Here is a 25,636-nt window from a genome sequence, read left to right as displayed (position 1 = left end):
CTATGCTTAGTAGGAGGCTTAGCTGCATCCCTGGCCTCTGCCCACTAGATGCCAGAAATTCTCTTTCTACCTCTAAGTTTTGACAACAAAAAATGTCCCTTGGAGAGTCAAAGTTACCCCTTTAGAAGAAATGCTAATTCTGCCTATTTTTTTGATAATTGCCTGCTACATCTTCACTGTTTTGTAATAGAGATGTCAGAAACATCTAGTAGCTAGCTCCTCCTACGACTGGGGAGTCCATTATGAGAGGACAATCACATTTTAGTCATTCTTTTCTGACAGTTAGAGGCCTCACTACAATCCCTCTCATCACATCCTGTCTCCCACTGCCTCACAATTCCAGCAGAAAAAGACTCGACAGATTCCTGAATTTTGCAGACCTCGAGCTAGAATTCTGCATCTTCCCTGTGGTGGTGCTGGATGTCAGGGGCAGACAGGAGGGCACACTTCCAGCCCTACCTAGGGAGAGACAGAGTGAAATGCCAAGGGAGACACCGGTGGTAATGAGGACAAGGAGCTTTATTTTTTGATGAGGTCAGGCACAAGCACTGCCAATCCTTCACAGGTACAGGGGTAAGGGAACATGTGACATCCTGGACATCAGACAGGAAGTGCCTTCTGGGGAGAGCTCAGACCTTCCACAGGAAAACCCCCAGCTCAGCCTGTGAAAGCCAGAAGAGGGTATCTGGGAACTCATGCATCAAGATGGGGTTTTCCTGGGCCCTTGGGATTCTTGTTTCCTCCAAAATCGCTTGTCTCAGCATCAGGATCCAGGTCAGCAGCAGCCTCCAGAGCCATGGCCGCAGCCAGAGCCCCCGCCTTGCTGACCACTGCCCCTGTCACAGGAGTTGGACCTCTGGCGCCGGCATCGGTGGTGGTGCCTGTGGTGGTTCAGGAAGCAGCCGCCCTCAGAGCTGGGGCCACAGCCCCCAGAGCTTGGGGCACAGCCAGAGGAAGCTGGAGGCAGACACTGTACTGGGCTCTTTGGGGGACACTTGGGTGAGGGGCACTTGGGTGGGGATTGGCACTGCTGCTGGTTCTGCTGGCAGGACATCTTGGCAGGAGTTGAGTTGTCCTGGACAAAACAAAGCCATTTGTTAGTCCAAAATCTACAGTCCAATGTCTCTAAGACCAGCTGCCTCCTGAGGCAAGAGCTGCAGGAAGGTGAGGGAAGCTGATGTGGAGTTGGTGGGACATGCCAGATGCCTCTCACTTTGTTCTCCACCAGGGACAGATTGCTGTGAGTCTAAGTGGGCATCCATGTTTCTGTTTCTCCAAAGAGCGTCTAGGAATGTACCCTTTTGACAAAAGGCATTCTGGAGAATGGAGATCATAGGAAACATGTGCCAGCCTGAGTAGAAAGAGGATGGGAAGGAATCATAAGCTTCTGTGGCCTTTGCAGGTCATGGAATTGCTGTCAGTTCCTGCAGGGTCTCCCTCCTGGCCCCAGTTCCCACATTGGTACCCTCTCTGCCATCCTCTCTCCGGGCTTTTGTTTCAGATCTCTCCATTTCCCTCTCCTGCTATGACCTTAGTTTTCTGTTCCAACATCCCAAGTTGAGTCCCATCCCCTGCTGGACACTCACCAGGTGCAGTGGAGGCAGGAGAAGGCTGTTCCTGAGGAGACTGTGGATGAGGAGCCCAGGGCAGGAGTGCTTTTATCTTGTGCACGGTGTGTGATGCACAGCCTGGGCATGCTGCTGCTTTCACAACCAGGGGAGGTGACAACAAGGCACACGCCCAAGACTAGGTTTGTAGCTTGGGCACTTCCATAATATCCAACCAATGACATTGAACCTGGAAGCAGGATCACTGTCCACATACCTCTTACCTGGGAGGCTACCACTGCTTCCTTTCTTCCTCCCTTCTTCCTTGTTTCAACTCACGTGCTGTGGAGCAGAGTCTGTCCTTTACAATTTCCTGGGAATTAGTATGACATAATTCTTTCTTGAGTCATGACTGGAGAAATAATAGTCATTTCAACAAATAGAGCTGAAATAATTGGACATCCATATGTAAAAGAAATCATACCTAATGCTAGATATAAAAATTAATAGATCATAATTTAAAAAATTAAACTATGAAACTTCTACAATAAAACATAATAAATCTTTGTGACTTTGGGTTATGCAAAATTTTTCAGATATGCCAAAAAGGTACAATTCAAAAAGAAATATAGGACTTCATCAAAATTAAAAACTTCTGCTTTTCAAAAGGCACTGCTAGGCAAATGCAAAGAAAATTCACAGACTCGGAGACAATATTGTAAAACACATATCTTACCAAGGACTTGGTTCAAGAATTTTTTTTTTATTTTTATTTTTTGAGACGGTGTCTTGCTCTGTCGTCCAGACTGAAGTGCAGTGGCGTGATCTCGGCTCACTGCAAGCTCTGCCTCCCGGGTTCTCGCCATTCTCCCCCCTCAGCCTCCCAAGTAGCTGGGTCTACAGGCGCCTGCCACCACACCCAGCTAATTTTTTTGTATTTTTAGTAGAGATGGGGTTTCACTGTGTTAGCCAGGATGGTCTCTATCTCCTAACCTGTGATCCACCCGCCTCGGCCTCCCAAAGTGGTGGGATTACAGAGCCACCGTGCCCGGCCAGTGTTTTTTAAATTCTCAAAAATAGGTAATAAGACAGAAAATATGGGCAAAGTATTTGAAGAGTCATTTTAACAAAGAAGATATATGGGTGGCAGTTAAGCACATGAAAAGATACTCAACCTAATCAGTCATTAGAGAAATGCAATTTAAAAGCAAAGTGAGATACCACTCTATACACATTGGAATGGCTAAAATGAAATAAATGACAATATCAAGTAATATGAGGGATGAAGAACAACAAGAAGCCCAAGTCATTGCTGGTAGAAATGCAAAATTACATTAGTTGGCAGTCTATCAAAAAAATTAAACATACAACTTACAATTTGCCCCAGAAATCCTATTCTTAGATATTTAGCCAAAAGAAATATAGTTGTATGTTCACAGAAAAACCTGTAGCCCAACATTTATAGTGGCTTTATTTATAACTGCCCTGAATTTGAAGAACCCCACATGCTCTTCAACTGATGAATAGAGTTTTTAAAATGGTATATTTATGCAATGGAAGGCTACTTAGCAATAAAAAAGGAATCAACTACTGATATATAAAACAACAGGGATGAATCTCAAATGCAAAAGAAGTCAGACTTTACATACTACATATTATATAATTTTAATTATAGGGCATTCTGGAAAAGGCAAAATTATAAGAACTGAAAATAGGTCAGTGGTTGCCAAGGGCTGGTATGAGGGAGAGGCTGATTTAATAAGCACATGAGGGAATATTTTGAGGTGATAGAACTGTTGTATGTCTTAGTTGTTGTGGGGTTTACCGGACTATATATGTTAGTTAAAGCTCATAGAATTGGATAATTAAATGAATGATATTTTGGTATACAAAATCTCAAGAAATGAAACTTAAAATAGAAAAAATAATTAAAATAACAATTTTTAGAAATAAAAAGTAATGAAATATACCAAAAGGGAAGCAAAGAATGATGAATACAAGATTTAGGATCATGGTTATATTAGATGGGACAGGCAGGGACATGGGTGAAGGCTGAATTACACAGGTGCATATAATTTACTATCAAAGTTATCATTTTCGCTTGGATGGTGAATTTTTGTGTGTTTGTTATTTAAATAATAGTCAAACAGGTAGGCACATTAATTAAGAAGGCCAAGCATGGATGAATTGTGAGCATATAATATGAACAGAGGGTATTTGTTAATCTAATTTTGTGCTTCTGAAATCCAATAGTAAGAAAATTAAATGACATAAACTCCATGACAACTTGGACAACTTCCCAAGTTTCCATTGTTGGCTTGCTCATCTCATCTTCCCCAAGAATGACTCAGCTGCTTTTCACAGCATCAGTCATATATTGCAAAGGAGAAGGGTTGATCCTTGGTTGGTTGTTTGTCCACTCATTTATTACTAATATGACTTCTCAGAAGATTCACCCTGGAACTAGACCTCAGATAAAGCACCTCCTGGCCCAGAGTCAACATGCTTGTTATTAGGTCATAACATCCTCATTTTGAGCCAGTCAAGTAAATTTCTTCTTCATTATCCCAGGTCCTCAGGATGTCAGGGATACTAAGAAGTTCTCACAGTGCAGAACATTTGGAGCTGCTCCATGCTCTGAGAGAAGTAACTGGGCTGTGGACTGTGTTCTGAGAAGAACAAGTGGTTGGAGATTTCATAAGAGATGTGTGAGATTAAGGAGTTCCATCCCAAGAAGAAAAAGAATGTCTCCAAATCAGGATATGGAGACAGAAACTCAGAAAGGGACCCAGTGGTGGAGCTAAGAAAAAGCCAGCTACAAGTCAGCTTTCAATTCATGAGGAAAGGTGGACCCTCCTGCTGACAAGTTCTGAAATGCTTTGAGTCACACTGACAGGCGGACATGTGTTATACTCAAAATGAAGTCTTACAGCAATTCAAAGTTGTACATCATTAGGAGTAAATACGGACTCTGTACTTATTTCTGGACAACGACTGTACATGGAAAAGTAATTATTCACTTCTGAAGCTAGGTTTGAACTCCAAGACAAAGACAGTTCTCTCACCCACACTATAATGCCTACATTTTGCCTTTGGGCTCAGTCATCACAGATATAAATACCATATTTGTGTAGTGTCTATCTTCTCTGCTAGGTTGTAAGATCCCTGAAGAAAGTAAATGTGCCCCTTATTCAGTGCTGAAACCCAAGCTGAGCAAGCCACTTACTGGCCTTAGCAGATATTCAGCTTGTGTTTCTCAAATAAAGGATGATGAGAGTCAATTCCAGCATGTAAGATTGGTGATGGCATGTCGGAAAGAGAGAGGCTCAGATCAAACTTTGGGCTTGAGAAGAAAAGTTATAGAGTGATGTCTCCAGTGAGGGTTGCAGATCAGGGGTCAGGGTAGACCCAACAGGGCGTCTAGGATTCTCTGGGAGCACCCTCTCACTCCTCTCACTCAGGCTGCCCCATTCCTGTTCTCTAGGTTTTAGGTCTGACACCACTGGCATTTTTTCCGATATTTTTTTTCCACTCTCTTGGTTCCTTTTCAGCCTCACCATCTAGTTTGACATAAAAAAGCACATTGCACCTGTTATGGGACAGTCACTAGAAGAGCTAATGGCTGCTCTCAGTGCAGCAGTTAAGCCAAAAATGCAAATACACCTAGAAACCCAGAAGGGAATGAGGATCTTATGTTGAAGACTGAGAGGACTTTTGTATATGGGGTGAGATAAGGGTCCAGTTTCATTCTTCTGCATGTGAATATCTAGTTTTCCCCAAACCATTTATTTAAGAAACTATCCTTTTTCCATTGTGTGTTCTTGGCACCTTTGTCAAAGATCAGTTAACAGGAAGTGTGTGTGTGGGTTAATTTATGGGCTCTCTAGCTCTCTATTCTGTTCCATTGATCTATGTGTCTGTCTTTTTTTTTCATGCTGTTTTGATTACTGGAGCTTTGTAGTACATTTGAAATCAAGTGGTGTATTACGTCCAGCTTTGTTCTTTTGTCCTTAAGATTGCTTTGGCTATTCAGGGTATTTTGTAGTTCCACATGAATTTTAGGATTTAAAAAAAATTCTATTTTATTTTTCAAGATGGTATATTGGAGGCTTTAGCATGACTCTTCCACTTGGAAATAGCAAAATAATGCATAAAGATCAAAATTATGGCTTTAATTCAAGAATGAAAATGGGAATTCACTGGAAAGCAAAAGACACCACAGTTCCTAAGGAGGCGAAAATGGGCAAACAACCCTTGTTATAGAGTCCAGCTGAAAAGTGAGTGAAGCCCCAATATGTGAGAGGGGCACACATTATGACTTAGCTTTCTAATGGGGATCCATGCAACCCAGGCCAAAGGAGAGCATCATATTTCTCCCATGCCCTGGAGCTAGCTTGAGAAGAGGTTGGGAGACACTGAGAGGGAAAGACACTGGGAAAAGCTGCGGATATTTTCCCGAACCCAGTACTGAAAGCAGGATGCCATTTTTAATCCAGGCACATACAAAGTCAGCCATTCTCTGATGACTTGGCAGTATGGCATTTTAGTCTTGGGCCAGAGATTGGAGCACTTACCCTGGAGTAGGGTAGGGGTCTCTACAGCCAGAATCTAATGGCAAGTGTGGAAAGTGCCCCACAAGTAGGTGCTGGAACTGTGTTCTCCCCTATCACCGCAGTAGGAGAACTACTGCAGCTGCTGTTTCTTCTGGGTGGTAAGACTTGCAGCCAGGGCCACCTGGTGTGGAGACCCGGTATTAGTCTGTATGTGTCATTCATGGGTGCTCCAGCCTGCTCCCCTGAGACTGTGCTGCAGCAGGGCAATTTCTGCTCCATGCTCCCACAGATCTTCAGACATTCAGGACTCCACTTGTCTGGATCAGCAGCCTGAGCTGCCCCATTCTTCCAGTGCAGATCGTGGTAAAGCAGGGCCCTCTATGCTCTATGCCTAGGCAGATATTCAGGCATCTGGAGCACCCACTCTCCTGGATTAGGAGTTCAAGCTGCCCCCCAACACTTCCATGCAGAGAACTTGGGGCCAAGGAGGTTTCCCAGCTCCAGGCCTAGGCACCCCACTGGGAGCTTTTCTCCCTTGGTGCTGGTGCTTGTGCCTGCCATTGGAGGATCTGTTAGTGGGCTGCCCAATGTGGCTCTACCCATCTTTGTATGCCCCCAAGGACTTAGCAGGGAGCTCAAACCACTGAGCACCCCACAGATCAGCCAATTGCCTGAGGCAATTCAGAGCTTCTGTCCGTAAACAAGTATCAAATATATATCTATTTGCATTGGCCACTGCTGGCTTTTACTCATAAGCATCATCTACTGGCCTGTAGGTCAAACTGATCAGCCCAAAATAAAACCTGCCAATAGAAGTGCCTAGGGCATACGGCTACAGAAGTAGTCAAAAGACCCTAGCCAACATTTTCTACAGTCACACCTTCTAGGGAGGAAGGGGGAAGGAAAAAAAAAAAAAGAACAAATCAATAAAATTATAGGGAAATAAATAAAGAAAAAATCTTATCCACATGAAAATATTTACATAGAAGTGCTAGCTAGCATCACCAGATGAGAAAGAACTATCACAAGGACTCTGGTACCATGAAAAGTCTGAATGTCGTGACACCTCCAAAAGATCTTCAGCAATGGTCCCTAACCAAAATGAAATCTCAGGAATTACATATAACAAATTCAAAACATGAATTGCAACAAAGCACAATGAGATCGAAGACAAGGTTGAAAATCAACATAAAGAAACTTCTAAAGCAATGCAGAAAATAAAGGAAGAGATAAAAAATCTTAAATCAATCAGAGATTCTGAATTTAAAAACTCACTTAAAGAAATTCAAAATATGATTGAAAGCTTTACCACTAGACTAGACCAAGCAGAAGAAAGAATTTCACTGGTATGAATACCAATCTTTTGAACTAATCCAGTCAGACAAGAATAAAGAAAAAAGAATTTAAAAAACGAACAAAGTCTTTGAGGAAGGATATTCTGTAAAGCAACCAAACCTACAAATTACTGGCATTTCCAAGAGAGAAGGAGAAAGAGTAAACAACCTGGAAAGTATATTTGAGGGAATAACTCAAGGAAATTCCCCTCATCTTGCTAAAGAGGTAGACATTAAGACACAAGAAATATAGAGAATGTGTGCAAGATACTATACAAAACAAACATCACCAAGGCAGGTAGTCACCAGACTGTCCAAGATTAATGCTAAAGAAAAAAATCTTAAAGGCAGCTAGAGAAAAAGGTCAGACCACATACAAAGGGAAGCCCATCAGGCTAACTGCAGAGTTCTCAGCGGAAAACATACAAATCAGAAGACATTGGGGGCTCATTTTCAGCATCCTTAAAGAAAAGAAATTCCAACCAAGAATTTAATCCCCTATCAAACTATGCTTCATAAGCAAAGAAGAAATAAAATATTTTCCAGACCAATGATTACTAAGGGAATTTGTTACCACTAGACTAACCTTACAAGAAATCTTTAAAGGAGTTCTAAACATGGAAACAAAAGAACAATACCTGGTCCACAAAAACACAGTTAAGTACATAGCTTGCAGACCCCATGAAGCAGCTACACAATAGAAACTACAAAGCAGCCAGCTCACAACTTCACAATAAAAAATTCACATATCAATATGTGGGCTTGAGTGTAAATGGTCTGCATGCCCAATTTAAATGGCACAGAATGGCAGGTAGGATGAAAAAGCAAGACTTATCCATCTGATGTCTTCAAGAGACCCATCTCAAATGTAGCGACAATTATAGGCTCAAAGGGGTTGGAAAAGGATCTATCATGCAAATGGAAAACAAAACAAAGTGGGAGTCAATATTCTTAGATAAAATAGACTTTAAATCAACAAAAACTAAGAAAAAAAACCAAAGAAGGCAATTACATAAAAATAATGCATTCAATTAAACAATAAGATTTGACTATCCTAAATATATATGCATTCAACATTGGGGCACTCCAGTTCATAAAACAAGTACTTCTAGGTATATGAAAAGAACTTAGCCACACAATGATAGTGAGGACTTCAACACTCCACTGGCAGTGTTAGACACATTATCGAGGCAGAAAACTAACAAATTCTGGACTTAAATTGGACACTTGATGAATTGGGTTAACAAACTTCTACAGAGTACTTCACCCATTAATCACAAAATAAATTCTTCTCACCTGCACATGGAACATACTCCAAGATTAACCACATGCTCAGCCATAAGGTGAGTCTCAATAAATTTAAAAAAATTGAAATCATACAATTTATACTTTTGGACCACAGTGGAATAAAAACAAAAGTCAATACTAAGGAGATGTCTCAAAACCAAACAATTACATGGAAATTAAACAGCTTGTTTCTGAATGAATTTGGGGGAAACAACAAAATTAAGGCAGACATAAAAAATTCTTTGAAATAAATGAAAACAGAGATGAAACATCCAAAAAGTTAACAACCTAACATCACTCCTAGAGGAACTAGGGAAATGAGAACAAATTAACCCAAAGTTAGAAGAAAAGAAATAACTAAAATCAGAGCAAAACTGAATGAAATTAAGATCCAAAACCACACAACTTCCCAAGACTAAATCAGGAAGAAACTGAAAACTTGACCAGACCAACATGGAGCTCCAAAATGGAATTAGTAATAAAAAAACCCTACCAACCAAAAAAACCCCTAGACCAGATGGATTCATAGCTGAATTCTACCAGAGGTACAAAGAATAGCTGGTACCCATTCTACTAAAACTATTCCAAAAAATTGAGGAGGAAGGACTCCTCCCTAACTCATTCTATGAGTCCAGCATCATTCTGATACTAAAAATCTGGGAAAGATACAATGAAAAAGAAAAATATAGGTCAATATCTCAGATGAACAGACACAAAAATCCTCAACAAAATACTAGCAAGCTGAATCCAGCAGCACACCAGAAAGTTAATTAACCACAATCAAGTAGGCCTTATTCCTGGCATTCAACATATGCAAATCAATATAAGTGATTCACCTCATAAACAGAATTAAAAACAAAAACCTTATGATTGTCTCAATAGTGCAGAAAAATCTTTTGATAAAACCTAACATCTTGTCATAAAAACCCTCCACAAACTAGGCATTGAAGGAACATACCTCAAAATAATAAGAGCCATTTATGACGAACTCACAATCAACATCATACAGAATGTGTAGAATCTGGAAGCATTCCCCTTAAGAACATGAAGACAAGTAGGCTCCTTCTCACCACTCCTATTAAATCTAGTACTGGAAATTCTAGTCAGAGCAATCAGGCAAAAGAAAGAAATAAAAGACATCCAAATAGGAAAAGAGTAAGTCAAATTATCTCTTTTCTCTGATTCTGTACCTAGAAAACCCTAAAGACTCTGCCCTAAGTTTCCTAGAACTGATAAGCAACTTCAGTAAAGTTTCAGGATACAAAATCAACACACAAAAATAAGTAGCACTTCTACTCACCAATTATGTTCAAACTAAGAGCCAAATAAAGAATGCAATCCATTTACAATAGACCCCCAAAAATACCTAGGCATACATCTAACCAAGATGGTGAAAGATCTCTATAAGGAAGACTAAAAATCACTACTGAAAGAAATAGTAGATGACACAAACAAATGGGAAAACATTCCATGCTCTTGGATTGGAAGAATCAATGTCGTTATAATGACCATATCGCCTGAAAAAATCTACAGATTCAACACTATTCCTATCAAACTACCAATATAATTTTTCATGGAATTTTAATAAAAACTACTCTATATTCAATATGGAACCAAAAATGAGCCAAAATAGCCAAGGCAATTCTAAGCAAAAAGAACAAATTTGGAAGCATCATATTACCCAACTTAAACCATACTGTAAGGCCACTAACCAAAACAGCATGGTACTGGTACAAAAACAGACATATAGACCAAAAGAACAGACAGATTACCTAGAAATAAAGCAATACCTCTATAGCCAGCTGATTTTTGACAAAGTCAACAAAAATAAGCAATAGGGAAAGGATTCCCTATTCAATAAATTATGCTGGGATAACTGGCTATCCATATGCGGAAGAATGAATCTGGACCCCTACCATTCATCATATACAAAAATTAACTCAAGGTGAATTAAAAATGTAAATGTAAGACCTCAAACTATAAAAATTCTGGAAGAAAGCCAAAGAAATACAATTCTGAACATCAGCCTTGGCAAAGAATTTATGATTTAGTCCTCAAAGGCAATTGCAACAACAAGAAAAGTCAAGTGGGACCTAATTAAACTAAAGAGCTTCTGCACAGCAAAAGAAACCATCGCAGAGTAAACAGACAACCTACAGAATAGGAGGAAATATTCACAAACTATGCATACAACACAGTTCTAATATCCAGAATCTTTAAGGAATTTAAACAATTCGACAGGCAAAAAAACCCCACAAATAACCCCATTAAAAAGTGGGCAAAGGACATGAACAGACACTTCTCAAAAGAAGGCATATAAGCGGCCAATAAACATACTCAATATCACTAATCATCAGAGAAATGCAAATCAAAACCACATGAGATACTGTCTCACAACAGTTAGAATGGCTATTATTAAAAAGTCAAAAAATAACAGATACTGGCAAGGTTGTGCAGAAAAGGAAATGCTTGTACACTGCTGGTGGGAATGTAAATTAGTTCAGCCACTGTGGAAAGCGGTTTGGAGATTTCTCAGAGAACTTAAAACAGAAATGCTATTCGACCTGGCAATCTCATTACTGGGTATATATCCAAAGGAAAATAAACTGTTCTACCAATAATAATAGTAATAATAATAACCTATACACTCTTAAATTCATCACAGCACAATTCACAATAGCAAAGACATGGAATCAGCCTAGATGCCCATCAACAGTGGATTGGAAAATTATAACGTGGTACATATACACCATGGAATATTACACAGCCATAGAAAAGAATGAAATCATGTCTTTTGCAGCAGTGTAGATCCAACTGGATGCCATTATCCTAAGAAAATTAATGCAGGAACAGAAAACCAAATACTTCATGTTCTCACTTATAAGTGGGAGCTAAATACTGGATACACATAAACATAATGATGGCAACAATAGACACTAGACAACTAGAAGGGGAGAGAGGAAAGGATGCAAGGAGTGGAAAACTACTATTGGGTATATGCTCACTACCTGAGTGATGGGATCATTTGTACCCAAACCTTAACATTGTGTAACATACTAATGTAAACAATCTGCTCGTGTACACCTGAATCTAAAATAAAAGTTGAAACTGTAAAAACAACATCAAAAAATTCTGTCAGAATGTCATTGGAATTTTGATAGACATTGCAGTAAATCTGTAGATTGCTTTGGGGAATATGGACACTTTATTCATTTATTTATTTTAATGTATATTATTTTTAATTGACAAACTAGAATTGTATTACATTTATTGAGTACAATGTAATGTTTTGACATTTTGTGTAGTGATATATTTGAAATTTGCTCTCTCTATTTTGAACTAAGCCATACATAATTATTGACTGTATTCACTCTCCTGTGTGATAGATCTTAAAACATATCCCTGCTGTCTAGCTAAAAATTTTAAGTTTTTGATTAACAAATCCCCAAGTCCTTTGCTGCCCTCTCCCTCTAGCCTCTGTTAACTACCATTATACTGTCTGCTTCTATGAATTCAGCTATTTTTAGATTCTATAAATAAGTGAGATCATGCATTGTCTTTCCATATCTGGCTTATTTCACTTAGTGTAATGTCCTTTAGGTTCATCCATGTTGTCACAAATGACGGGATTTCCTTATTTTATAAGGCTGAGTAGTAGTCTATTGTGTACATATACTACATTTTCTTTCTCCATTGATAGACACAGGTTTATTCCATATCTTAGATACTGTAATTAATGCTGTAATAAATATGGGAATGTAGATATCCCTTTGATACAACGATTTCAATGCCTTGGATATATTTTCAGAAGTAAGATTGCTGAATCATATTTTAGTTCTATTTTTAGTTTTTTCAGGAACATACATATCATTTTGTATAATGTTTATTATAATTTACATTCCCACCAACAGTGTACAAGTGTTCCCTTTTCTCTGCATTCTCACCAACACTTTTCTTTTCTTTTCTTTTCTTTTAGATATATAAGCCATTCTAACAGGTGTGAGTTGTTATCTTACTGTGGTTTTAATTTGCATTTTCCTGATAATTAGTGATGCTGAGTTTTTTTTTTTTCCTAAACCCGTTGGTCATCCCTAGGTCTTTGTTTGAGAAGTGTCTGTTAAAGTTCTTTCCCCATGTTCAAATTTTTTTTTCTTGCTACTGAGTTGAGTTCATTACATATTTTGGATATTAACCCTTTATCAGATATATGGTTTGCAAATTTTTTTTCCACTCTGTGGGTTGTCTGTTCACTTTGTTAATTGGTTCTTTGGCTGTGCAGAAGGTTTTTAGTTTAACTAACAAAAGCAATCCAATTTTTCTATTTTTGCTTTCGTTGCCTGAGCTTTCAGGGTCATATTCAAAAAATTATTGCCCCGAGCAATGTCATGGAGCTTTCACCCTGTGTTTTCTTCTAATAGTTTTAAAGTTTCAGGTATTATGTTTATGTCTTTAATCCATTTTGAGTTTATTTTTGTGTATGCTGCAAAATAAGGGTCTAATTTCACTTTTATGCATGATAACCAGTTTTCCCAGCACTACTTATTGAAGAGACTGTCCTTTACCCATTGTGTGTTCTTGTTACCTTTGTCAAAAGTCAATCGACTGTGAACGCTTAGGTTTATTCCCTGGCTTTCTACTCAATTGTTCCATTTGTCTATGTGTCTGTTTTTATGCAAGCACTGTGCTGTTTTTACTACTGTAGCTTTGTAGTAGATTTCAAAAATAGGTCAGGTGATATCCCCAGCTTTGTTATTTTTGTTCAAGATTGCCTTGAACTGTTTATGGTCTTTTGTGCTTTCACGTGAATTTAAAGATTATTTTTGGCCTGGCGTGGTGGCTCACACCTGTAATCCCAGCACTTTGGGAGGCCGAGACGGGCGGATCACGAGGTCAGGCGATCGAGACCATCGTGGCTAACACGGTGAAACCCCGTCTCTACTAAACATACGAAAAAATTAGCTGGGCGTAGTGGCGGGCACCTGTAGTCCCAGCTACTCGGGATGCTGAGGCAGGAGAATGGCGTGAACCCTGGAGGCGGAGCTTGCAGTGAGCCGAGATCGCGCCACTGCACTCCAGCCTGGGCGACAGAGCGAGACTCCGTCTCAAAAAAAAAAAGACTTTTTTTTCTATTTCTGTGAAAATGGCAATGGAATTTTGATGTAAGTTGTATTGCATCTACAGATCACTTCGAGTAATATGAACATTTTAACAATGTTAATTTTTTCAAACCATGAACATATTTTTATATGTGTTTTCTTAAATTTATTTGATTAGTGTTTTAATAGTCTTTAGTATACACTTTTTTCACCTCCTTAGTTAAATTTACACCTAAGTATTTTATTTTCTTTTTTTGCTGATATAAGTGGGATTGTTTCCTTAGTTTTCTGCTTGGATAACTCATTAGTGTATAGAACACTACTTATTTTCATATGTTGATTTTGTGGCCTGCAACTTTACTGAATTTATCAGTTCTAACAAGTTTTTGGTGGACTCTTTAGAATTTTCTTTATATGAGATTATATTGTCAGCAAATAGAAACACTTTCATTAATTCCTTTTGTCTTAGGATTCCTTTTATTTCTTTCTCTTGCCTAGTTGCTCTGGTTAGGACTTCCAGAACTACGTTGTAAAGAATTGTGAGAGTGGGCCTCCTTCTTTTATTCCTAATCTTAGAGAAAAAGCTTTCAACTTTTCATGATTAAGTACGATGTTTGCTATAGGTTTGTCAGATATGGCTTTTATTGTTTTGAGGTACATTTCCTTTATACCTATTCTATTGAGAGTTTTTATCATGAAAGGATATTGAGTTTTGTCATATGCTTTTTCTGCATCTAATGAGTTGATTACATGGTTTTTATTCTTCATTTTATTAGTGGAATGAGTCACATATATTCATTTGTATTTTTTGAACCATCCTCGCAGCCCAGGGTAAATCCCATTTGATCAGGGCAGATGATTCGTTTAACATGCGGTTGCATTTGGTTTGCTAGCAGTTTGGTAAGGATTTTTGCGTTTAGGTTTATCAAAGACATTGGCCTGCAATTTTTTTTTTCTTGGAGTGTCCTTGTCTGGATTTGGTATCAGAGTAATGTTGGTCTTGTAAAATGAGTTTGAAAGTATTCCTTCTTCTTCAATATTTTGGAAGAGTTTCAGAAGGATTGGTATACAATCTTCTTTAAGAGATTGGTAGAATTTATTTCTAAAGCCACCCAGTCCTGGGCATTTCTTTGATAGGAGCCTGTTACTGATTTAATCCCTTATTTATTGCTGATTTAATCCCTTTACTCACTATTGGTCTGTTAAGGTTTTCTATTCATGAGTCAGTTTTGTTAGGTTGTATGTGTTTAGGAATTTATAAATTTCTTCTAGATATCCAATTATCTGGCATACAATTGTTATAATCATTTGTATTTCTGTGGCATCAGTTATAATGTGTCCACTTTCATTTCTGATTTTTATTTCTTTGAGCCTTCTTTCTTTTTTTCTTAGTTAGTCTAGCTAAGGTTTGTCGATTTTGTTTATCTTTAAAAAAACACAATTATTTGTTTCATTAATTTTTTTCTGCTGTTTTCCTAGGCTCTATTTTATTTATTTCTGCTTGGATCTTTGTCATTCCTTTCCTTCTCTTAACTTTGGGCTTAGTTTGTTCTTCTTTTTCTAGTTCCTTGAGATGTAACATTACATTGTTTATTTGAGATCTTTCGTCTTTTTGATATAGACATTTATTGTTATTATTTTCCCTCTTAGCACTGCTTTTGCTGCATCCCACAAAATTTGTTTTGTTGTGTTTTCATTTTTGTTTATCTCAAGGCATTTTTTGATTTTCTTTTTTTATTTCTTCTGTGACCCATTGGTTTTTAAGAGCATCTTGCTTGATTTTCACATATTTTAAAATTTTATAAGGTTTCTCCTGTTACAGATTTCTAGTTTGATGTCATTGGTTGGTTGGTATAGTTTTAATCTTCCGAGATTTGTTAAGAATTGTTTTGTGGCCTAACATACAGTCTATTTTAGAGAATATTCTATGTGCTCCTGAGAAGAAAGTATATTCTGTTGCTGTTTGGTGGAATGTTTTGTATGTATCTGTTAGTTCTCTTTGGTCTGAGGTGTATTCAAGCCTAGTGTTCCCTTATTAACTTTCTGCTTAGATGAGCTGTCTATTGTTGAAAGTAGAGTATTGAGATTTCCTGTTGTTATGGTATTGCAGTCTATCATTCCCTTCAGAAAATTTAATAATTGCATTGGTATATATGTGCTCTTATGTTGGGTGCATATATATTTACAATTATATTCTTTTGATGGCTTAGCACTTTCTATTGTCGTAAAATGACCTACTCAGTCTTTTTTATAGTTTTTGACTTAAAGTATATTTTATATGCTATAAGTATAGCTACCATGCTCTCTTTGTTTCCATTTTTATGAAGTATCTTTTCCCATCCCTTCATGTTCAGTCTATGTATGTCCTTAGAAGGAAAGTGAGTCTCTTGTAGGCAGCATATGGTTTGATCTTTAAAAAAATCTATTGAGCTCCTCTGTGTTTTGATTAGATAACTTAATCCTGTTACATTCAAGATAATTTTTGATAGTTTAAACTTACTACCATTATTTTCTTAATTGTTTTCTGGTTGTTTTCTTGATCTTTTGTTTCTTTCTTAATTTCTTGTTCTCTTCCTTTGTGGCTTATAGTTTTCTGTGGTGGTCTTCTTTGATTTTTTTTTAATATTTTGTTCTACAGGATTTTGCTTTATGGCTACCATGGGGCTTATATAAAACATCCTAAATTTGAAACAGGCTATTTTAAGCTAATAACTTTAATTACAAACAGAACTGCACATTAATTCCCTCCTTCCCCTTGTATACTTTTGATATTTACCTAGTTTTATAATTTATATCTCTTAATTATTTATTGTAGCTACAGTTATTTTTAATAGTTCTTTTTTTAATCCTCATAGGACAGATAAAATTATTTTATGCTTCACCCTTACAGTTTTAGAATATTCTGAATATGATTACATAGTCATATTACTTATACCATTGAGATATTTACTTTTGTGTTTTTTTATTAATTAGCAGCTTTTCATTTTAGCTTGAAGAACTCCCTTTAGCAATTCCTATGGAGCAGGCCTAGTGATGATGAATTCCCTTAGCTTTTGTTTGTCTGAGAAAGTTTTTATTTCTGCCTAATTTCTGAAGAGCAGACTTTCCAGGTAATGTATCCTTGGTTAGCACTTTTTTCTTCAGAATTTTGAATATATTGTTCTACTTTCTCATGGCCTGCAGAATTTCTGCCAGGAAAGCTGTTAACAGCTGTATTGGGACTGCTTTGAATGTGATGTTTCTTATCTCTTGGGGTTTTTTTTTGTCTTTCATTTTTGATAATTTTATTCTAGAATTTTTTGATAATTTTATTCTAGAATTAATGTTTGGGTTGAATTTACTTGGAGACTTATGAGCTTCCTATACCTGAATGCTGTCATCTTTCTTCAGATTTTGAAAATTTTTAGTCATTATTACCTTAAATGTGCTTTCTGGGCCTTTGTCTCTCTCTTCTTCTTCTTCAGAAACTCCTATTATGTGGAGGTTAATTCTCTTAATAGTGTCCCATAATTTCTGTAGGTCTTTTCCATTCTTTTTTCTTTTTACTCCTCTAACTGGATAATTTCAAATATCCTATCTTCAAGTTATTCTTTCTTCCACTTGATCAAGTCTGCTGTTGAAGCTTTCTATTGAATTTTATAGTTCTGTTATTACATACTTTATCTCTAGGATTTCTATTTTTATTGTTTCTATTTATTTGGCAATCTCCTCATTTCGTTTTATAAATTGTTTTCCACATTTAATTTAGTTTTTTATCTGTATTTACTTGTAGTCCCCTATAAGTAATACGACTATGTATCATATTCAGAATATTCTAAAGCTGTAACAGTGAAGTATAAAAAAGCTTTATCTCTCCTGTGAAGATTAAAAAGACACAACTATTAAAAATAACTGTAGGTACAATAAATTATTAACGGATACATTTTACAAAACTAGGTGAATTTTTTTTTTTTTTTGAGATAGAGTCTTGCTCCGTCACCCAGGCTGGAGTGCAGTGGCATGATCTCGGCTCACTGCAACCTCTGTCTCCCAGGCTCAAGCAATTCTCCTGCCTCAACCTCCCAAATAGCTGGGACTACAGGTGCATGCTGCCACACACGACTAATTTTTTGTTTTTTAGTAGAGACGGGGTTTCACCGCGTTGAAGATAATTGTTCTGAATTCTTCATCAGTCATTTTATAAATCTTCACTTCTTCAGGATCCCTTATTGGAGATTTATTAATTTCCTTATGATGATGATGTATTTTTTTCAGATTTTTCATAATCCTTGTGTCCTTGCATTGCTGCCCAACCATTTGAGGAAATGGCCAACTATTCCGCCTTTGTTGTGTTATTTGGCCATGGTATACCTTCACTATTTGATCAAACCTGGAATTCTGATTAAGCAAGTTGGTGGTGACCTTGAACGGGAAGACCTTGCTGTCATGCTCTCTAGCTGGGCTGAACTGTTAACTGTACTGGTTGAGTAGGATTTCTGGCTCTGTTCCATGGTCTGGTGAGAGAACTGGCTGGACTCTATAATAAGACAGAGCTGCTGGCTGAAATTGCCTCTGATTGAGCAGTATTGTTGGTTGTCTTCCTTAGATGGCCAGTACTACAGTTTTGAATATGTAGTTGGGCAAGGCCATGTTTTAGGTGTCAAGGCTGAACAAAGACTCTGAGATTGCTACCTAACCATGCAGGGTGACAGGACCAGAGGCTGTGCTCCACAGATACACATGGGCATGGGTTCAGCTCTAATCCTGGGATGACCTAAGGCAGAGCACCATGGCTTGATATATTAGCCACTTGGATGCTGGGCCTGGGTGGAACAGATGCTCCTTCTACAGTTAATTGCCACCATGCCCCTGTTTTCTGGCCTTAGGAAGCGTTAAGGAGCACAAAGGGCAGGGCTTGACTGGGTGAAAGCTTGGCAGCTGGGAATGGTTGGGGCCAGATGTTCTCTTTGCAGGTAATTGCCATCCTACCCTTATCTCCTGGCCTGGGGAAGTTTCAAGGGGAGCACTGGGGCTGAGTGTGGAAGCTGAGCAGAGATTCAAACCTGGCAGACTAATCAACTGTGCTTCTTGTTGAGCATTGCAAGCCTCTCTGGTGGTGTGCCTCTGCTGGCCAGAATGCAGAGCAACTATCAAGACCCCTGAACTGGTCACTATGAGTCTCACCCTGTTCTGAGTTTCTAAATAAACAATGCTAATGTTTCCTGTGGGATAAGACAAGAGAGTTTCTTCTGCGAAGGATTCCAGAATGGTGGGAAAGCTGAATGTTCATTCTCAACTCTCTCTTCCCTCTGTAAAAGCCATGGGTTCTGGGAATCCTCTTATGTGTGATGTGCTGGCTTGAGGGAGGGACAGTGTGGTCAAAGTAAAACCTCCTCTTGCTCTATGTGTGTGGTTTTTCTCAGTACTGTGGTCCAAGGGGATGTCTGTGCCTCACTTCAAGTTCTGAGATATTCACAAGGGTATTCTTGTCTGCTGTTGGTTGCTAGTTGGATTTCTGTGGTGGGACTTCTGGAGTCAGAGAATTCCTATTCTATTCTATTTCTAACATCTCCCCTAATATGAACATTTTAGCAACATTCACTTTTCCAGTCTGTGAACATGTAATATCTTTCTATTTGTGTCTTCATTTTCTTTCCTCAATGTTTTATAGTTTTTAGTATACAGATCTTTCACTTCTTTGGTAAAATTTATTCCTAAGTATTTTTTGGATGATATTATAAATGGGATTTTTAACTTCTTTTTTTGGATAGTTGTTATGGTATGTGTAAGTGCTACTGATTTCTGTATGTTGATTTTGTATTAAAGTCTTAAACATAAGACCTGAAATTTTAAAACCACTGGAGTAAAACACAGGGGGAAAACTTCTTGACATTAGACCTGGGCAAATATTATTTTTGAATTTTGACCCTAAAAGTACAGGCAACAAAATAAAAAATAGACAAATGTGGTTGCATCAAAGTAAAAAGCTTCTGCAAAATAAAGCAAACAATTAATGGAGTGAAGAGACAACATACAGTATGTGATAAAATATCTGTGAACTACACATCTGATAATGAGTTAATATTCAAAATATTTTAGAAACTCAAACAACTCAATAGCAAGAAAACACATAAACCAATCAAAAAAGTGGGCACAGGGAGTTTCCCAAAAGAAGCCATACAAATGGCCTACAGTATATATAAAAAAGTGCTCAACATCGCTAATAATCAGGGAAATGCAAGTTAAAAACACAATATCACCTCACATCTGCTAGAATGGCTATTATCAAAAGACAAGAAATAACAAGTATTGGCAAAGATTTGGAGAAAAGGGAACCTTTTTACAGTATTAGTGGGAATGTAAAGTAGTATGGCCATTGTGGAAAACAGTGTGAAGTTTCCTTAAAAAATTAAAAATGAAACTACTATGTGATTCAACAATCCCACTACTGGGTATATATCTAAAGGAAATGAAATCAGTATTTTGAAGAGATATCTGCACTCCCAAATTTATTGCAACATTGTTTACTACAGTCAAGATATAGAATCAACCTAAGTGTCCTTTAGTGGGTAAATGGATTAAAAAACATGTTATATAAGTGTAATGGAATACAACTCAGCCTTATATAAAACGGAAAGTTTCTAATTTGTGACAACATGTATAAATCTGAAAGATATTATGCTAAGTAAAATAAGCCAGATATAGAAAGACAAATATTCGTGATCTCACTTATATGTGGAATCCTAAAAAGTCGAGTGCGTGGAAGTAGAAATGATCATTATCAGGGGTTGGGTTGGGGAGTGGGGAAGAACTGGGGAGATGTTGGTCAAAGGATACAAAATTTCAATAAGACCGGAGTAACAAATTCAGGAGATTTATTGTACAGCATGATGACTATAACAATGTATTGTATTTTTGAAAATTTCTAAAACAGTAGACTTTGAGTGGTCTTATTACAAAAAATGGTAAGTGTGTCCAGCTGTCATTCCTGAAGAACACCTGAAAACCATCACCCTTTGGGACCATCAGTGCAATAGAGGACTGACTTACAAAGGCTGTGGTCTTAGGCTTGAAGTCTTTTTAAACACTTCTGTGATAGTGCTTATTCCATCAGATCAAATATATTTACTTTTCTGAGTGATAGTCCATTTAGGCTGTAAGGTGCTCAATGGAAGAAATATGTCCAATACATCTCCATACTACTACTGTTGAAAGAAGTAAAACGAACAGAGCTTGTGAATGAACAAGCAGAGGTGGGCAGGAGGTACAGGGTGGACCAGAGTGGGAAGTACTTCTGCAGTCATGAGGACATCCTGCTTCCATCTTATTAAATCTTTAGGCATGTGCCCAGGAAGACACAGGGGTCATCTTGTTACACCTTTAGGCACATGCTGAGGAAGCAGGCAACTGGGAAGTGTCTGGTGCTGTCACCTCCCTGGTTGTGAAAGCAGCAGCATACTCAGGTAGTGCATCATCGTGTACACTGCACGGGATAAAAGGGCTCCTACCCTGGGCTTCTCATCCACAGCATCCTTAGGAGCAGCCTTCTTCTCCTACTTCCTCTGCATCTGGTGAGTGGCCAGCAGGGGACAGATCCTCAGCTGGGAGTGTTTGGGAAAGAGAGGCCCAGAAGTGAAATGGAACCATCAGAAAGAAGCCCACAGTGGGCAGCAGTGGGGGAGGTGATGGAGAATAAGGAGCCTCTAAGGCACATGTCAGGGACCCGTGAGCTGCAAAAGCCGCAGGACCTTAGGATTCCTTCACATTCTTGTTTGGAGCATGTTGTCAGTAATGCACATAGATCCATTTTATATTCTTAAGGATGCTTTATCCAAATGCATGTGTAGCATTCCCTCTACTACATTCCCATTTCTGCCCCACAGATCTTGGCTTAGAAAGTGGCTTCATCAAGGGGGTCAGTGTGTGACAAACCCAAAAATAAGGAGATGGTCTGAGGGTTCTGTGCTCTAATGTTTCTATTATTCTGTTCAAGGTAAAATTCCTGCAAAGATGTCCTGCCAGCAGAACCAGCAGCAGTGCCAGCCCCCTCCCAAGTGTCCCTCACCCAAGTGTCCCCCAAAGAGCCCAGCACAGTGTCTGCCTCCACCCTCTTCTGACTGTGCTCTAAGCTCCGGGGGCTGTGGCCCCAGTTCTGAAAGTGGCTGCTGCCTGAGCCACCACAGGCACTGCAGGTCCCATCAATGCCGGCGCCAGAGATCCAACTCCTGTGACAAGGGCAGTGGTCAGCAAGGCGGGGGCTCCTGCTGTGGCCATGGCTCTGGGGGCTGCTGCTGACCTGGATCCTGATGATGAGACAAGTAATCTTTGGAGGAAACAAGGATCCCAAGGGCCCAGGAAAAGCTCCATCCTGATGCATGCTTTTCCAGATACTTTGTTCTGGCTTTCACAAGCTGAGCTGGGGGTGTTCCTGTTGAGTATCCAAGCTGTCCCCAGAAGGTGCTTCCTGTCTGGTGTATAGAATCTCACAGTTCCCTCATCCCTGCCCCTGCCAAGGATTGGCAGTTCCCTGTGCCTAACCCTGCCAAAAAATAAAGCTTCTTGTTCTCATTACCACGGTGTCTCACTTGTTAGGAAACTATCCAGGATTTATCCATCCAGGCCAGGTTCTCCTGTCACCTGAACTCACAGGACCTTAGAAAGCCAGAGATTTAAGTGTGTTACCCCTGGTAGAGGTGACCCCAGAGAGCTGACCTCATGCTCGGGCAAGTAACTGGCTGTGTTCTCCCAGCCAACCCTCTGTCATCACAGGACACTTGCTCAGCCTCAGACCTGTGTAGTTTTTGCTCTGATGACAAACAGAGGGGCGAGGAATTGGGAGCCTCATGGAGGGGAGGAAAGGTTGATGGGCACCATCACCAGGATGGGTATGGAGCCTCCCAAGCCAGGCATCAGGGTTGGGGCTGTGGAGAAACCCATTTGTGGACATCTGCTGCATTCCATAGGAACAGAAAGGGCCCCCCATTACAGTTCTGGGGTGTTCTGAAACTTGAGAACTTACTCCTCTGTTGTTGCATCCCAATGACTACAGATTTTACTCCTAAGAAGCAAAAGTGGTCACTCAGCTATATTCAGCCCCACAATCTGGCTACCATGAGAAAGTGCTTGGTCTATCTCTTTTAAATGTCTCTTTGCAGGACAGAGGCCACTGAAGGGACCCTTAACATTATGAGTAAAGTGGCCACCCAAGAGTATTTCAAGGGATAATTCCTGAAAATACTTCCAAGACAGAGACAGGGATCATGTGCCAGAGGCAGGAAAATGCTGCTGAGAATATCAATACCTAAACCTACCCTCTCCCCAGTCCACATTTAGAGCCACCCTCTTTCCTATGGCCCAGTGCCTTTATGCTCCCACAGGCATCACTATTTCAGTTTGCTAGGGTGGGCTGTCAGGCAGAATGAGAAGACAAAAATTATAACCCCAATAGTGAACATAATTCAATTTTTGTTGACAATTATAATTTAATTTAAATATGTATAAAGTTTGATTACAGCCTGACTGATTTATCTTGAAAAATATCTAGAAAAAGGTACTTATTTTAATATTAGCGATTAATTGAATGAGAAATTTATCTAAAATTAAAATGAAATTCACAGGGAAAATAGCATTCAGTTTGCATCAATTCTCCGTACCCAAAATATAGACATGATCAGGTCAGCTCCATTACATGAGATGCACCCAGCACTACCATCAACCTCAAAAGCAGCAACACATATCAAAGTCATCTTCATCAAGCCCATCCATTATCATGCATGCTTGCAGAACTTCATTTCGAGTCCAAGCAGATGAATGACTCCTCCCTCCGTGTTTTCATGGTCTTCAAATAAAGAGCACACATTCCCTAGGTTTTGATGGAAGGTCATGCCTTTTGTAATGTGCTTACTGTGACTCTTGGCACTCCAATTGTTGTACTTTCCTTCTCCATATTTGCCCCTCAATCAGGTATTCATTTGGCTCCCCTCCTCTCCTGCCCAGGGGCCTATGTTACCTCCTGGGTACCAGTGAGGCTCTTTCAAGGGTCCTCATCTCCGCTGACTTTACGCTTCCATCTGTTTTACACACAGCCCATTCTGAATGTCCAGCATCCTTACCTCAGTCACCACCCCAACAGCAAGTGCTGATCACATCTGATGCTTGATTTTCCTAAGGGAACATTACAGAAAAAAGTAGATGGGCAAAGAACCATGGACTTTGTGTGTAGTCATTTACATTGCAGTACTTATCTCGTGGAAGCAGTCTCCCTATTTACTTGACTGCCTGTGCAGTTAGACAGTTAATTTCTATAGGTCAGGTGATATGTCATATTGAACTCTACCTTCCACCACAATGCATGGAGCATGGCATATTTTAAGCACACATGTAGGCCTGGGTGGAAGGTGTACAAGTGAGGACTAGGGCTTCCTGTGTCAAACATGCCATCCTGTTCCTGGGAAGACGGTGAAGGCCTGGACCTGGGCTGGGGTGTTTGGTGCTGTCACCTCCCCAAGCAACCCATTCATGCTGCCCCTCACAATCTAGCAGCTCTGTCTTGGGCTTCCCAGACCATGGACTTCTTTCGAATAAGCTTTCTCTTGCTGCCATGAAATCAGGTGGATGTCTAGCTGGAGACAGGACCTGAGCTGGAAGACCTAGGAAGACAAGCCTGGGTTTCTTCCATCAGGGGAGAAAGAAGCAGAGGGTATGGGATGGAGGCAGCAGGAAGGGTGTGGGGTTAATGGGCACCCTTCCGGGATGTATCAGGTGTCCTGTGACTGTGAAGGTCATGGGTCTTCAGCACACCCTCATCTTCTTCCTATATATGTCCTGAGAGATGCACTGATCTCACCAGACATCATCAAGGAAGCTTTACCCAAACAGGTTTATTCTCCTCTGTGATTACGTGAAGATAGGACACCTCAGGTGCTCAATTAGAAAAGACCCAGTATCATTTTGTAGCAGGTGACCAAAGAGAAAAGAACATCTTTCCAGGATAAACTAACTCCAAATTGATTTTCATTTCCTCCATATATATATATATATATATATATATATATATATTTTTTTTTTTGAGATGGAGTCTCGCTCTGTCACCCAGGCTAGAGTGCAGTGGCATGATCTCGGCTCACTGCCAGCTCTGCCTCCCAGGTTCACGCCATTCTCCTGCCTCAGCCTCCCGAGTAGCTGGGACTACAGGTGCCCGCCACCACGCTGGGCTAATTTTTTGTATTTTTAGCAGAGACGGGGTTTCACCGTATTAGCCAGGATGGACTCGATCTCCTGACCTGGTGATCCGCCTGCCTTGGCCTCCCAAAGTGCTGGGATTACAGGCGTGAGCCATGGCGCCTGGCCCTCCTCCCTATATTTCTTAGTGCAGAAGTACACCCATCAGAGAAGAGATATTACACAGATTCATTTGCATTATTGCATTCTCTCTAGAGTCATTGATGCTTTCTGAGATTTTGTGTCAGCAAAACGAGCAGCAGGGATAGCCTCCAAAGGCTCCCAGAGTTCCCCACCCAGTCTGAGCCCCATGTCTAGTCTACCTTCAGTCTTCTCCTGCTATGGCTCCAGCTCCAGGGGTTGCTTTAACTCTTAGGGGGCAGCTGCTGCCTGGGCTACCACAGGTGCTGTCTATTCCACTGGCACAGGCATTAGAGACATGACTGCTGTGAGTTTACCCACTGGCAGCTGCAGCTGTTGCCAGAGCTTTGGGCACTGCTGCTGACCTGGGCAGTGCATTGAGATAAGCAGTTGTAGAGGAATCAGAGACCCAAAGTGCCCAGGATTAACCTCAGTCTGATGTACCTGCTCCTAACCTCCTGCCCATGGTCGGAGCTCCT

At 39.6% G+C, this 25,636-nt stretch overlaps 2 protein-coding genes across 2 annotated transcripts; one reads left to right on the top strand and one right to left on the bottom strand.

Annotated features, from left to right (window-relative positions):
* Positions 1-471: 471 nt before the first annotated feature.
* Positions 472-1,634, bottom strand: LCE3D (late cornified envelope 3D). The gene is made up of 2 exons (XM_003817217.4): positions 1,587-1,634; positions 472-1,075 (listed from the first exon to the last, which is right to left on the bottom strand). Exon 2 carries the CDS (start codon positions 1,052-1,054, stop codon positions 776-778), a length of 279 nt encoding a protein of 92 aa, XP_003817265.1. The 5' UTR covers positions 1,055-1,075; positions 1,587-1,634; the 3' UTR covers positions 472-775.
* A 19,470-nt stretch (positions 1,635-21,104) lies between these two features.
* LCE3C (late cornified envelope 3C) lies at positions 21,105-22,161 on the top strand. Its single transcript, XM_003817216.5, has 2 exons — positions 21,105-21,367; positions 21,790-22,161. Exon 2 carries the CDS (start codon positions 21,807-21,809, stop codon positions 22,089-22,091), a length of 285 nt encoding a protein of 94 aa, XP_003817264.1. The 5' UTR covers positions 21,105-21,367; positions 21,790-21,806; the 3' UTR covers positions 22,092-22,161.
* Positions 22,162-25,636: the final 3,475 nt, after the last annotated feature.

This window comes from Pan paniscus, chromosome 1 (assembly GCF_029289425.2).
Source record: "Pan paniscus chromosome 1, NHGRI_mPanPan1-v2.0_pri, whole genome shotgun sequence".
Taxonomy (NCBI): domain Eukaryota; kingdom Metazoa; phylum Chordata; class Mammalia; order Primates; family Hominidae; genus Pan; species Pan paniscus.
Note: the sequence above shows the minus strand (reverse complement) of the source record. Positions and strands in the feature narration are given on the sequence as shown.

Bases quoted from the DNA above. Each gene is read 5' to 3' on its own strand.
- LCE3D (XM_003817217.4), bottom strand. From the start codon at position 1,054: ATGTCCTGCCAGCAGAACCAGCAGCAGTGCCAATCCCCACCCAAGTGC.
- LCE3C (XM_003817216.5), top strand. From the start codon at position 21,807: ATGTCCTGCCAGCAGAACCAGCAGCAGTGCCAGCCCCCTCCCAAGTGT.